We start from the raw sequence: 14,585 nt of genomic DNA on the forward strand, positions 1-14,585 counted from the left end.
TCAGATGTGTTTTATGGGGTATCTCCTATGGTTTTGCCGTACGCCAAAATGTATTACTAATAATTAAATATATTTTAATATCAGAAGTATAGTATAGTTCAGGGGCTAGCTCCAGGCTGCTTATATTGTTTGTATTGCGGGTATAAGCTCTGCTTTCATTAAAAGAAGAAAAACAAATGACTGGAGTTGTCGGTTTGAATGCAACGTGTTGCCAACAGGTGGGCTGAGTAGTGGTATAGTTCTCCTATCCACAGTAGGATGCTTACCATATTAATGGGGTCCTTCCCATTCTCTCACCCTAGAGTTCCTGTTTTGGAGCCTGCGTCATTTCTGAAGAAAATGTGGATCTAAGGCACATATGCTTGACTAAGGTGTCTGGGAGAACATGGTAATGTCAAATGCTCTTTGCAATCCGTTTGTTCTTCCAAAAGTGTGTTTCTGGTATGTCTTAGCCTTCCCATCTCTGAGCAACACAATGAATAAAGAAACAGCTGATCAGTTAGGTATCATGAAGACATATAAGAAGACTGTTTTATAACAGTGAGAGTATTTCCAACTGTATTTCTACAATATAATGTAATTTATGAAATCACAAATCGCTTCTTCACAGATGGTGAAGCAAAGCTTTTCTAATGTTTGAGGGCCTCATTCTATGGGTGTCTGATGCACATGAAAAGAGTGTTTAAATTGGAACATTTCAGTGTGCAGAATTCAGTGTTTGGTCATGAAGGTGACTTCTTATTAGCAGGCCTCACTTTTTTTTTTTTTTTTTTTTTTTTACTGCAAGGCATTTAAAATTATCACAGTTACGTTATTATCGTAAGCCTTATTACACACAGCAAACTGAGTTCGTGTGAATAACCTTGCATTTACTCACTAATAGACTGAGCTTGAATTTGTAGCCATACTGCAGAATCCAGTCTATGGTGCATATACATATTGTAGATATGTGGAAAGATACTCTCCTAAAACAGTCTCAAATCCATCAGGTATCTGGAGGTATTTCTCAATGCTGGAAGTACTAGACAAATACGAGCAGACCAATATTTCTATAAATAATAGGGAGGAGGGAAATGATTTCATTGATGCCAATGCAAAAAAACTCAACTGAAATTACATTCTGTTTGGATACTTGATGTTCTCATTGGAAGTAATTCAATAATGGACAGAGTACCAATGTCATATCATACAGCAATATATTTTGGCCTGCTCATGCTTGTTTCCCCTGAAATCAGCACAAGTATTACTACCTATTTTAATACTATTAAGAGTGTAACCTTGCTGTGTTATGTTTTTAGGCAAGGTAGTTGTTGGTTTGTGGTGTGTGTGGTGCATGTGTGTGTTTTTGTGACACATGCAGTACTTCCATGTTTTGCTTCAATGTGAGTTAAGACACAGCCTGAAACTCAGGGTATTTAAATTGATAGTGTGTGCTTTTGGGAACTAACTTTTCTCCTTCTTACAAATGAATGAAATTGGCTAGATTAAATCAATTTAAATGGAGTGAGACAGTGAAATGGCGTGCTACTCTTTCTATCTGAAAATCTCTGTGCTATGTAGATGGATGGCACCAGGCCAGTCTTTAATGGATATATCTGTCTGTATTACAGAAGAACCTCCTGCAGTCTGGACTTCTGCTTCAGGGAGGTTCAGGATTTGGAAGGTACATTGTTGTACCCTGGATGAAAACATGCCAGTAGAGCTGTGCGTAGTATGTATTTATTTATAGTATGTATTTATAGTCTGCACAGGAATTTATTGCATCTCATAATAATCAGATGGACATCTATGTTTGCAGTGACTACTTGCATGAAATAAAGAATGAGATGTTAGAGGCTCATCATGATCTCTGCTTTGGGGGAGGGCTAAAGAGACTTTAAATAATCTTCATACCCTTTTGATTCTGGGCTTTATGGTAGAAAGCGAGTGTTCTGTGTATCGGTTACCAAACAGCCTGCGCTAGGATTGAAGTCCTAACTACAGTTCTCCTAAGTTTAATCATCTTTCTGTCATGAATTTTGTTTATGCTATAAGCTTCAGGCAACGCCTCCCTCCTTGGTGCTTCACTAGTAGCACCGTGTAGTCAGCTCACATCTTGCAGACGTTTCCTGGTCTTAACATCCTTCTCCACGTCTGCACATCTATTCTTTGTGCAGAGATATTCGTGTGTTTTCTGATGGGTTACAAATATCCTAATCATTAGTCTATTGTCTAATTGCTTACCAGCCACACCCACAAGTTCCTCTTTACTCCATCACTCATTCCTACTGTTGAAGACAGAATATTGGGCTAGATATTTTTGCCTAACAGAGTATTTCTCATCTTCATACTTCAGTTATGCTGTCTTTACAGCATTGTTTTAGCTTTACATAATGGGTCCTAAAGGATACCACAAGGAGGTCAGAAGTACGTATTATCAGTGAAATGGGACCTTTATTGTTCAAACATGTCATGTCTTCCTCAAATTTCTGTTCTACTGGGGGTCTTCTTATCCAAGCTTTCCTCTATAAATAAATATATGAATGTTCTGTCATGTGGTGTCTGCAAATGTTCATATAACATAAATTACTGAAACCAGATAAAATACTCTCAAATATGATCTGTTGGCACTTAGCCATTTTCCATGAAGTATGCAGGTTAACATGCCCACAGGTTTACTTGTTCCTCTGGTACTGGAAGCTGAAGCAAAGTGATTAAGGATGAACTTCCAGGTTTATGCTATACTGCAACTGCAATCACTGAAAGAGCCTTAATGTGGTGTAAGTAGAAATAAAACTGGAATTTGCTCCAAAATAATAGGAAAAAAAAATTGAGCACTCCAGCTGCTATAGGTTGGCTCCCTCAATCACTTGCCTCTGTACCTGCAGAGACAGAAGTCTAGCAACCAGACTCTGCACGTATTTCAGGGGAGAATATATATGCTTTGTCTTGACCCTGTTAAGAGATTCCTGAGTAATTTTAAGATCAGCTCCAGCTGTATGTATTTGCTTGATTTCCTTGTTACTTGTATCTTTGGATTTAGGGCTGTAATCTGTTAATCCCCAAAATATCACCAGATAATCTGTTTAATCATAAGCAAATACTTATCTTGGTAGTCAATAGAATATAAGTTATGCAAAATAATTCAGGCTTACTGCTAGGCAAGTTTAGAATCTGTCAACACAGCTCTTTTACTGTTAGTCCACAATTAAGAGTAAGTTTTCGTCTGAGTTTCAGTTCAGGTATTTTTGTTCTGAGGCATAATTGAAATCTTTCATGGTGTTTGATATGGAATTTTGACCTTGTAAAAAGTCTTAATTCTGAAGCAATTGTCTAAAATATTTATAATGTGAAGTATTTGGTAGTGGCTTCATAATTGATATCGAATTGTTAATGATAGCACAATTATCTAGAAAGACCCAAATCTTAGTGTCATAAAACTCTCTAGTGTTCAGTATCCATAGAGCTACAGGACAAAAGTCCAGGCATGTTCTTTAATAGTTAATATGTAGTAATTAATATGACATAGTTCTTATAGGCAGGAAAATGGCCAGAAACTCCTGTGAGTTTATTTTACAGCTTGTTAATAGGAAACTATTCTCAGCAGCAGAGGGCATCGATGACCTGGTTTTATCTACGTTGCGTACTTCTGTCCGACATTAAGCAACGAAGTTCAAAGAAATCTCATCTTTCTTGGGGGGGGGGCGGGGGGAAGAATAACCCTGTGAATCCTTCATAAATGAGCTGGTATATCAAATAGTAATGTTACCTCTGGGCTCAACTGCTGCATGTTACTTGGCTTATAAAAGGTTTAGGTGTTACACATGACAGCCCCGTTACCTTAGCGCTTCACTGTCTCTCTTGGTTCTCAAAGGATATTTTTCAGCTACAGGACTGGTTTGAGTTTACTAAGAGACTGACTCATCCCTGAGGCCATCACATCCCACACGATATTTACGTCTTTGGGACAATTAAACCCTAATGTATTTTGGGAGAGGCTTCTTCCCAAGAAGGGCCTGTCTTTGAACACTCTTAACTAAATTCTTGCACGCTTCTGGAAGAGATGCAATTACTACATACATCACCATTACACTTTTTTTTTTACCTATAAGTGAGGACAGAGGGAGTCATCTTACTAATTCTAGTTAGAATGTCATGCTCAAAAACTGTACTCTGAGCCAAACTGCTTTTTTAGAACAAGCATGTACAATTGTACTCCTTTGCTCTGTACTTCTGAGTCAGTAGCCCTGTAGGAAAGAGTATCTGCAGTAGGGTGAGGCCTTTAATGAACTGAGCTAGAGCCCCTACCAGCAAAAGAAGATGAAATCTGATCTAGACCCACGGCCATTCAGAAATGTTTCTGTTGCTCATCTCTGTTCATTTGCCTCAGGGTGCTTTGGACTAGTTTGGCATTGAGTCTTCACATTGTGAAATGCTGAAGTGAGCAGATCTGTCTTTGCAATATGCCTAATATAATGGAGCCTGTTCCTGATTAGATCTTTGAGTGGTACTGTAATATACTTTCTTTGATTCCTGCCTGGCAGCTCGTGTGTCCGAATTAAGTATTTCCATATATTTAGTTGTTTTGATTTTATGTTCAGAAGCTGTTATCCCCAGTCTCTAGGTATCCTGGCAATTCTCAGGTGGTGTCATATCAAGCTCTTATTCTCACTTGGTGTGCTTGACTGCTGAAATCAGAAACGGGCAGTTCAGATAGATTCTATGCTTAGTTAACATATATGTTATGTTTCTAATCTTTACACTTGAAATATTTAAGGACAGTATTTTCTTATCATTGTAAAGGTGATTTTTTTCCCCCCTTTTTAATGGGATTTTTTTAACCATATCTGAATAATTGAAATATAGGAAGGCCAGCTATTGTTAAGCATTGTTATGGCTTAACAGGGGAAAAACAATGAGTATCAATATATTTAAGTTTACTTGGGTTTCTACGCAGCTGGAGTATATATCTCCGTTTCTGCCTTGTTTGTTTTGATGTTTATTATAGAACTTTTGTTTTCGGTATTTTGTCTGAGCTTTCCAGCAGCAATAACCAGGGAACAGAAAACTAATTGTTATATACAGCATTACATGTACACTGTACAGAGGAATTTTGTGCTCAGAAATAAAAATCTTGTAATGGATCTAGCTCAGTTTCTAGGAGCTGTTGAACAATTCCCCCTAGTGCTAGATCTTAGCCTGCAGAGGGCAGCCTGACCTAGCATTTTACTTGAGCAGCGTGCTGAGCAGGAGAGTTCAGTACTGTGCTGGCATCTCTAGCTATTACTGTGGCTTTGTCGAGAATAAACAACAGAATATTGTGGGGAATTAGCATCAGTCCTAAACTGAAATGGAATCAAAAGTGGACGGTCCCCCGCCCCTAAAAACTCTTGACTAAACCTTTTGGTATTTTTTTCTTTAAAAGCGCATTGAAAGAACAAAATTGAAAACTCAGCTGAGCCTGAACTTTAAGTACCTCAAATAGACAACATGTAGGTTTCTTTGTAGATATCAGTAGCTAAGAGAAAAGGAAATATCTGTGGATTGCATGTATTGGACAAGACTAACAGGAGAAGAGAATTGTTTTTCCCTTACTCCAAATCTCTTCAGGAGTCTTTTGAGATCCATTTAAGCTACTGTTAACAGGACTGTTAGAGTGTGCCTTTGGCTGAATGGGCTGTGTCCTTTGCCTGGTCTGTCCTGAGTCCTTGCGGAACAAACATCGCAATTTCAAGGGGATTTTGTTGGACAGCGTGTGCTCTGCACAGATCTGTGCCTTATCTCTCAAACTGATCAGTGCCAGGTGGCATACTAGGGGCTGCTATCCTGACATAGTATGACGAGGCACAAGGCATTCAGTTCTTGAAAAGGAGCCAGCACTTTGTGTGTCTCAAATCAAATTGCATCCAGCAGCTGATTAAGGAATAATCTTGATGTGCTCTGAAGGAAGTCCTGTCTACTTCTATATTTTTCAGCCAGAGGGCCCTGCAGTGTAGTCTTCAGTGTAGAAAGTAAGTATAAAGAAAAAGAGCATCTGAGGAATTAAGGCAGCGCTGGTAAGGTCTGAATTCCAGAGGTACAGGAAGAAACCTATCTGTGAAGTGTCTGTTATGATCAGATATGAAATTACTCACTGATACACTTTTACATTGATTTAGATAATTAATTTCTTTGGGTCTGAACTTTCTACCCCACATATGCATGGCTGTGCACAGCTAGAGTTTGGTTTGCTTCATTTTAACTATTGATGAATTTTTGCTTCTGATTCCTAAAGCCTTCTCCATGTATAAGAGTGCTGAGAGATTTTGATTCTGGTTTATTCATAATATTTTATGCTATTCTTGCTATATTTTCATAAACATCCTTTGTAATGTGAACTTTGACCAACGAAATGTCTGTCACAGTTTACACTGATAATATGATGTAAAAGATACACTATGTAAAAATGCTATCGCGTTTAACCTACGTGTCATAGAGAACTATTTATTGTACACTTATTAAAATGCTGTCTTGTTTTAGAAATGTAAAGGTGTGCAGAGGAAAAGAGAAATAATTACTTGGGCTTATATCCTTTTTGCTTTATGATCTTTAGAGAAGGCTTAGAATAATGCTCTTTGTGTCTAAAAACAAAATCAAAAGCCAGAACGCACAGACACACGCGCACACAGCCTTTCTTGGTTGTGTTGGGTTTCGTTTGGCTTGTGAGACTCTGAAGAACACTTACTTCCCGATTCCCTTATCTTTCCTAAAACATTTATGCCTAGAAACAGCTTTAGAAGTGAAGTCAAAATTCTCCTGGGGTCTTTTGGTTTCAACAGTTGCAACTTTTGGAAAAAGATCTCCTATTGCAAAACACCTGATTAAATCTTAAGACTTACTAATACTGTAGGTTTTGTTCCTTTTTCAGTATGACTGCTGTGGGTCTGTTTTTCTTAAGAAATGAGCTAGAGGAATTACAGTGGAATATATGATTAAAAACTTTTTCAAAAACCCTGTAGTTTCTCATATTCTTTAGCATCCCAGGATTGGTTCAGTGAAGTAGCTTATTCAGGCCATCCTCGCATTTTTCTTTGCCCACAGAAATATTATAGTTTATAAGGATTTTTCCTTTGTTCCAGCCAACCCCCCGATTTCTGTCATGATGATTTGATTCCCAAGAGGGACACATGTTGTGCAAGGACAGCTATATGCTGACTGAACAGTTATCTGCACTAAAGAAAGGTGTATTGTTGATTTCTCCCTGCCTTTTCCTCAGCAAGTGCACTAAGTCATTCTCTCCTGGTTTTAATGAAAAAGTGATTTCCATGCAACTGATGTGATCTAAATTGTGTTTAAAATTATTATCCTACTCTCATATTTGACAAACTGGTTCAAAAGTGATGAGGGACAGACAGTGAAATTTATAAACCTCATTTTCCTAGGAATCCATGCTAAAAAAAAAAAAAAATCTTTTCTTCTTTTTTTGGAGAAGTGGGGTGAGAGTGGGCAGAAGGGCAAGAACGGCAGGGACTGGTATCAGCAAATCATTGGAAAGCCAAAGCACAAAACTTGAGGTGATGTACTACACATACGGCATATGAGAAAGATGGTACACTGTCTGGCATTAGCTATATGTGTTTTGGTCCAAAACTTATTGGAAAAACAAAAGGAGAGGATCTCACCTGTGTTACTGGGCAGATCATGACTGGCACAATGTATTGCCTGTAAGACTTCCAGTACAAATGATTAATGTTTTCACATTTCAAACCTACCGAGTCCAGCCATTGTCGGATCAGCTGGACTTTATCATTCTTTTATGAATTTTCTCTTTGTCTAAACGAAATTTACTTAATGAATGGAAAATTAAATCTTCTTTTATGTTAGTGACTAAGTGTCAGCCAGGTACGTTGGGCAGAGAATACAGTCCAATACACAGGGTACTTCACTAGGAAGATGAAGGTTCTATTCTTTGCTCTGAAATAAATTTTCCATGTGACCTTAGACAACATACTTAGCTCTTTAAGGGTATTTAGGCATCTGAAAATACCAACAGGGGATTTTGAAACACCTATTGGTAGGTAAAATACTTTAATCTGTTTAGGCATCTCTTGCAAAATCCCTAGGTGCCTGTCTGCATCTCTCAAAGCCCAAATACCTTTAAAAAATGTTGGCCTTGGTGGAGCTTTTCCCACTACCTCATTTGAGTTAGAAGCCAGGGCTGTCTTTATAGACAAGAGGAAAGTGTAGGGTGTAGGCTCCTGTTCCTCAGTTGACTAATTCAGAAGCCTCAGGTAGATGCCTGCAATAAAACAGTGTCAATCACCTGTCCTTAATGGACTTCTAAGGCAGTCAGGAGAGGGCTTAGTCAATTGAACAGTTCAACTGGTTGCTCCTGCTCAAAAGAACCATTTCTTTTCCCTCTAATGGTCACCTGTCTCTCCTCACCCCTTCCTGGCTGGGCAGTTCTGCACTCCCCTTTTGGCAGCTCCAGTGTTTGGTTCTAGCATTTGGTTTCTTTGTCTATCCTTTAGTCTCCTTAGCTGGCAGAAAACTAACCCAGCAAAAAGAAAGTGAGCAGTTCTTTGCTGATTAATGAGCTAAAGCGGTTCATTCAGGGTCAGACGGGTGGTGATGCCAGTGCAGTGAAGGGAGCAGGAGCACATGGCTTGGAGTAGAAGAAAAGGGAGTGTCTAGGAGAGCATGAGAACAACACTTTCAGGAGCAGCAGCAAACTGTTGGATTTGGTTGTCCATCTTGTCTTGTAACATTTCATATCTAAGTGTGCAACTTCTTCATCCCTAAAAAAGGGGTAATGGTATTTACCTTTCTCTCAGTACCTCCCTTTTCCACCTTCTGCCTTCTCTTCAGTTCCTTTTCACATTCCTTAAGTGTTGGCAGGATATGAGACAGCAAGTGCTGAAGCTAATTCAGCTACACGTGTGCTGCTTGCCTGACTGGTACTTGTGGCTAATGAAGACACGGCCTCCAGAACTGGCAACTGCTGAGTACCCACTGCAGCTTTTCTCCTTAGTTTTAATTTCTCTTCTTAGGTACTAATTTATATAAAACTTGTAGGGATGTAATGTTTCGGTTCTGTCTTTTAGTTGAATTTGATTGAAATTCTCCAACTGCAAATCCTAAAATGGTTGGAGGGGACTTGGTGGACAGACTGAAAAATATTACTATCAGCCTCAATTCCTTAGGAAGGCAGGCTAAAAAGCTCCTTTTAGTAAATGGGTGCATTTTAGCGTTTCCTGATCAACATCTCTCTTGAATTTCTCTGCCTTAGAGACTTTACATAGTGAATGGAATAAATTCTTTGTTGTACTAAACAAAACCAAGTTACAAATGCCTTTTCCCTTCCTACTTCCTAGCAGTATGAAGAACGGAAGTTCTTAATTAAAAGGCTACCTTCTGTGTGTTCCTGAACTTTCTTTTTAATGCCATCTATTAAATATCACACAGGAGAACCCTTGATAATGCTAGTCAGGAGGACTGACTAGCACTGAAGGAAGTGCACAGGAAATTACTCAATTAAAAATACAAAATGCCATCACTACATTGAATGAGGAAAACCTTGGCTCTTTTGGTACAAGAAGGAAAATTTGAGTTGTTTGCAAGTGGAAAGCTTTACTCATTTCAGAAAACAAGACACGGAAAGGAGCAGTTTTTCAAATGGATGTCAGATCAGTAATTGGGGATAATGCCCACAGGAGCTGGGAGAGAAAATAAATATTTGGGTTTTTTTTCATTCCCGCTGCATAATTCGGAAACATTTGCCATGAGCAAGACAATAGAATGACATAATGAGCGTGATTGAACTGAAGTGTGGACGACAGTGGGGGAACGCATGGGCAACAGAGCTGGATCTGACTACAAGTCATTGCTGCATGCGAGCATGAACACAATATCACAGGAACAGATATGCTAATTCATTTTATGTACATATGTTTCCTGTTGAGGATGAACGTATGTGTTATCCGTTGTGCTGCTACTTCCATGTTTTCTTACACATATGCACTCCCTACTCAGTTAACATGATGTGGAAGGTGACCAGCATAAAAGCAGTGCCAGAGAGTTAGTCTCAGTTAAAGCAGAGATATTAGCTAGGCTGCGCTTCCGGACTGCATTGGGAACGTGTATGATGTTCATATCTGTTACTAGCATCCGTGTCTGTGGACACAGTGCTATGCAATCTCTATTACCTCCCTCAGATACCAAGATTTTGGAAATTGCTTTTTCAATATCAAGAATCCTAAAGGATGTTTCTAAGAAGAAGATGCATTGTGTATGGTACAGCAGAGCGGAGCGGGTGATTCAGTCTCTCCTGTCATTTAGTTTGTCTGCTGGCTCCTCAGTGACCATAGATTGTGCTTTCTAGCTCTTAGTTCATAGGTGCCCTTTCTGAAATTGATGAGCCTGCTCTAAGATTTTAATATCACTGTACTGATGCGGTCTTCTAACCTGTAATTCTTGATAAACTGGATTGTTGTTTTGCTTAACTCTTGCCAGCATCTAATAAGCTGATGGCATAGGGTTTTTCTTTTAGTGTGCCTTGGAACTATTTGTCCCCATTAGGCTGGAGGCTAGAGCTACAGTGGAGGGGGGGGGGTGTCCACTGGACACTGACCTGGTTCTTCAGTGCTGTGCAGTTGGTTGCTTGCTGCTCTTATTAAAGTGCCAGGAGGAAACTGAGTGCTCTTCTGTATGCTAATGACAAGACTGTTTTGCAGCCAAAATTGCGATCATTTCTATGTTTATGTACTATTTACATACAGATACGCAGATGTATAGTTACGATGCTCTGTTGTTGTTCAGTTGGTGAATTTCATACTGAGCCACAGACTTCGTTGTCAGGTAATAAACTAAGTTAGTTGAATTACTGTCGAATGGTACTGTCAGTGCCTTCAGAAGAAGATTAATCGTTTAGCCAACAGTTGAAGGAGCAGAAGCTCTAACGCTGCTTTCTCTAGCAGTGCAAGGTCTTCCATTGCTTTCACTGACCACGTGAATCTTCCCAAGAGCATCGCCATGCAACGAGGCACACACATTGCACAAAGTGTGGGAAATTTCCCTATATCAGAAGTGAACATCGCCTTATTTATTCCCCCGCCTTCCCTCTTCCCCCCCCCCCCCCCCCGAAGAAAACACAGGACGGGCGCTGCTTCTGCACAGTCACGCCTCGCCTCACCCCTTGCCGGGGCGCACGCACGGAAACGCTGCGGCCGCGGCCCCCCGCCCTGCGGCGGCTCCGCACCGCACCGCAGCGCCCCGCACCGCGGCGGGCGGGCGGGGAGGGAGCGCGGGGGGCGGCGCGGCACGGAGCGGCACGCCCGCGCCCCGCATTGGCCGCGGCGGCGGTGAGGGCGCAGGGCGGTGCGGGCCGTGCGCCGCCGCTCCGCGCCCGGCGCCGCCGCTCCGGCTCGTCGACCGCCTGAGCCATGTCTGCCAGAGGTGGGTGCGCGCCGCGCCGCGCCGGGTCCGCAGCCGCGGGGGCCCCGTGCCTGCGGGAAGGCGCGGTGGGAGCGGGCTGTGCCTGACCTTGGTGCGCGCTGCGGGGCCGCTGCTCGGTTCAGGCTCGCTGCGGCGGCTGGAGGTTGCGCGGGATCCTGGGGAGCGGAGGGAGGCGAGGTGATTTTTAATCCTCCTCTCGCCGCCGCCGTCTCCCGCCCGGTACCGTTTTGCAGCTCGGCTGTGGAAGCGCTCCCGAGCGGGCTGCAGCGGGGTTGACGCCGCAGAGCATCCTTTAGAGCAGGGGAATGAGCCGCACCTAGCAGGCGAGGCTCAGTGACCCCGCCTCGCCCATTGAATAGCCCCAAAATTGCCCCGGCGGTGGGGGGGGGCACTCAGCCTCTAGGAGCAGAGGAACGTGTATAAGGTGTGGCAGTTCGGTGGGTTTTTTTAATTATACTAGGAAGATAACGTATATGGAGAAAGAAATACGGTGGTGAGGATGGTTTTAGGGTCAGAACTCAACATTCATTATTATTTAGGAAACATCACCTGTTTGGTACTTTGTATCTGCTGAACGCTAGTAAGGAATCTGGCCTGTTTTGTCATTTGTAAAGCAAGAGCTCATGTTAGGGCGTGGTGTCCTGTCATCAGGCTCTGCCTTTTGTGGAGGTTTGCACCTAGCTTGCAATGAACGTTTTGAAGTTTTGCTCCAAATTTGCATTTGTTTTAATAATGGCCTAAACTTGAATAGCCTTTCTCCTTTGCATGCATTTGTGCGTAGGCTCTGACTCTTACGTTTGGTAAGTCTGGACCGCAGGTGAACAAATAACCCTCATTAAACGCAGAGCATACCTTGTCCCTAACTTCTGCTTGCAGTTTGATAAACTGATGCAGGCTTGGCCCAAAGACTGATGTTTTCAGTTTGTATGGTTACAATTACTGCCAATTACCTGGAGGAATGAAGTTAAACATTTTCTTAACATTGTCATGACAAAGCAAAAATATTAATAATTTTTTTTCTGAAAGGAGAAAACTATCTGCACAATAATGACAAGTCAAAGACTCCCTGGTCGCCTCTGAATTGAAAAGTATTGTGTCAGAAATACAGATTAGAGAAGAATGAACCTCTCAGTGTAGGGATACATCCTCTTTATTCATCTCCTTATTTCTCTGCATCTTCAAGTATATTGCTAAGCATGGATCTGCTCTTTTTTTTTTTGCTTGAGTTTCTAGATGTCTAAATGAGCTTCAGGCACATGGAAAGCATTGTGTGACTATACTGAAAGGTTGTCGGTACTTTGTGGTTATGACCATATTCCTAAAGCATCACACCCATTTTTAGATATAAATAATAAATGGTGTTAGACAGCATAATTCTTCATGGCATGGTAGATTTCTTGCTTTAGGAAGACATGGGATTGCAAAGAGTCCATTTCTTAAAGAGCTCTAATTATCTTAGGATTCAGTGCTATGATAAGGCTACATTAGTACCTGTGGGGAAAATCCTGGCCTCAGCATACTTTTATAAGGTAGGTGAGTTTTGTTGTCTTCACAGGGGTACCTGGACTGAGGGATCGATGGAAAAACTTTGCAATTTCAGCTCAGGGAGGTGACTCCCAAAACTGAAATGTAGAGAATGGGAAACCAGGGAACATGTCCACTGACAATACTACTTCTCCTTTCCCCCACCATCCCTCTTTTGTATTTCATCTGCACAACACGCATAATGTTTGATGCCTGCTTGATTCTGCCGGAGAGCTGCCTGGAGATGAAGGGTGAATGCTTTCTCAGCCTTTCCAGTGCCATCTAGTTTTTTCAGAGTAATTAATTGGAGAGAGAGAGAGAGAGAGAGAGAGAGAGAGAGAGAGAGAGTATTCCTAGGACTTCAGAGGGGTACTGAATAAGATTCATAAAAGAGATTCAGATACTAATTTGTATCAATATCTGCTTTTCAGTTTTAATGGGTGGGCTTAGTTGGAAAATCAGCATGTCTGTGCAAATAAATTGTAGAGTTACTCGGTACTGACCAAAGGCTGTTTTTGTATAAAGCGGTATAGAACATTTTTATTCTTAACTGTTTGAAGCACTACTGCTGTTAAAATGTACATATGCATTTACCTTTACACACTTTCGTGATATAATGGGTCTTAATGAGGTTATTTCAAAGGATGGAGTTCAAATAAGAAAAATGTCTTTGTGGGATCAGGGCTTTGTTTAATGTCAGATACGGACCCTTTGCTTCATGAGGGCAGATTACCTCATGCGCATGGAGTCTCATTAAAGCTATTGTATCATTGGGTTCTGCGTGTTCAGCTAATGTTGATTGTTAATATTTTATGTTGTGCTGGCTGTCCAAAAGGTGACCATTATTATTCTGCCATCTGCCTACTGATTATAGACCAAACATAACAAGAATAGCAAAAGAGTTAAACATTTACCTGTGCCATTTTTATTACTACACTGCAGAAGATATTCAAGACACAGTAAAAACCATGACAATGTCAGCTGTGTTTTTATCTGTGCAGCCGTCTTTATTCATCACTTTTGCTCCAGGAGGCAGCATGGTCTAGTGAACTGACTCCATCAGATGACAGAAGAAACTCCTGAAATCCAGCAGTAGCTCTGTAGTTTTGGGCAAGTCCGTTTAGCTCTTCTGCTCTAGTTCTCATTTGTTATTCAACCATAAATACCCATATAGTCAATGGCATCATGATAAATTGTAAAATAATATGTAAAGTATAGCTAATAATTTAAATTAATGCAATTTTGCCTTAAAGGGAACTCTGGATGAAGATTTTTGTACTTCCCTACTTGTACAATGGAAATAATGGTAGCTAACTTTTTAGAGGGGTTGCTTCTGAGGACTAATGGTTCACCTCTGTTTTAAGATAAATTTTCTGGAGTTTTCCTCTCTTTTCTACCACCCTTCACAGACTCAGTTGTTGCAGTCCGACACTCTTGTCCCACCCTCTCTCTGTTAACAAAAATGTAAGGCCGTTCCTTTGCTGCTTTCTTCATAATGCAGCTCTAGCTGCTGCTTTGACCAAACGCCAAATGCAGTAGTTGAGTATTCCCGGAAACTTGGATGAATAATCAGGTTGGAGATGGAGTGATTTAATGGGGAGCTGAAATGAACTCTGAAAATCCCTTTTCACTCTCCTGTCTAGCTGGAG

At 41.0% G+C, this 14,585-nt stretch overlaps 1 protein-coding gene across 3 annotated transcripts in view; it reads left to right on the forward strand.

Moving 5' to 3' along the window:
- Positions 1-14,585, forward strand: part of ABLIM1 (actin binding LIM protein 1) — a 234,607-nt gene that overhangs the window by 2,010 nt on the left and 218,012 nt on the right. Inside the window, exons 3-4 of one of the 3 annotated variants that reach the window (XM_068951639.1) lie at positions 303-388; positions 1,611-1,711. In XM_068951639.1, the coding sequence (XP_068807740.1) occupies position 1,711 (1 nt within the window). In that variant the 5' untranslated portion in view covers positions 303-388; positions 1,611-1,710. Of the gene's footprint in view, positions 1-302; positions 389-1,610; positions 1,712-11,311; positions 11,413-14,585 lie in introns of those variants that run through there. The other 2 variants (XM_068951638.1, XM_068951649.1) reach the window with 2 other exon arrangements.

Source organism: Struthio camelus, chromosome 7, assembly GCF_040807025.1.
Source record: "Struthio camelus isolate bStrCam1 chromosome 7, bStrCam1.hap1, whole genome shotgun sequence".
Lineage (NCBI taxonomy): Eukaryota > Metazoa > Chordata > Aves > Struthioniformes > Struthionidae > Struthio > Struthio camelus.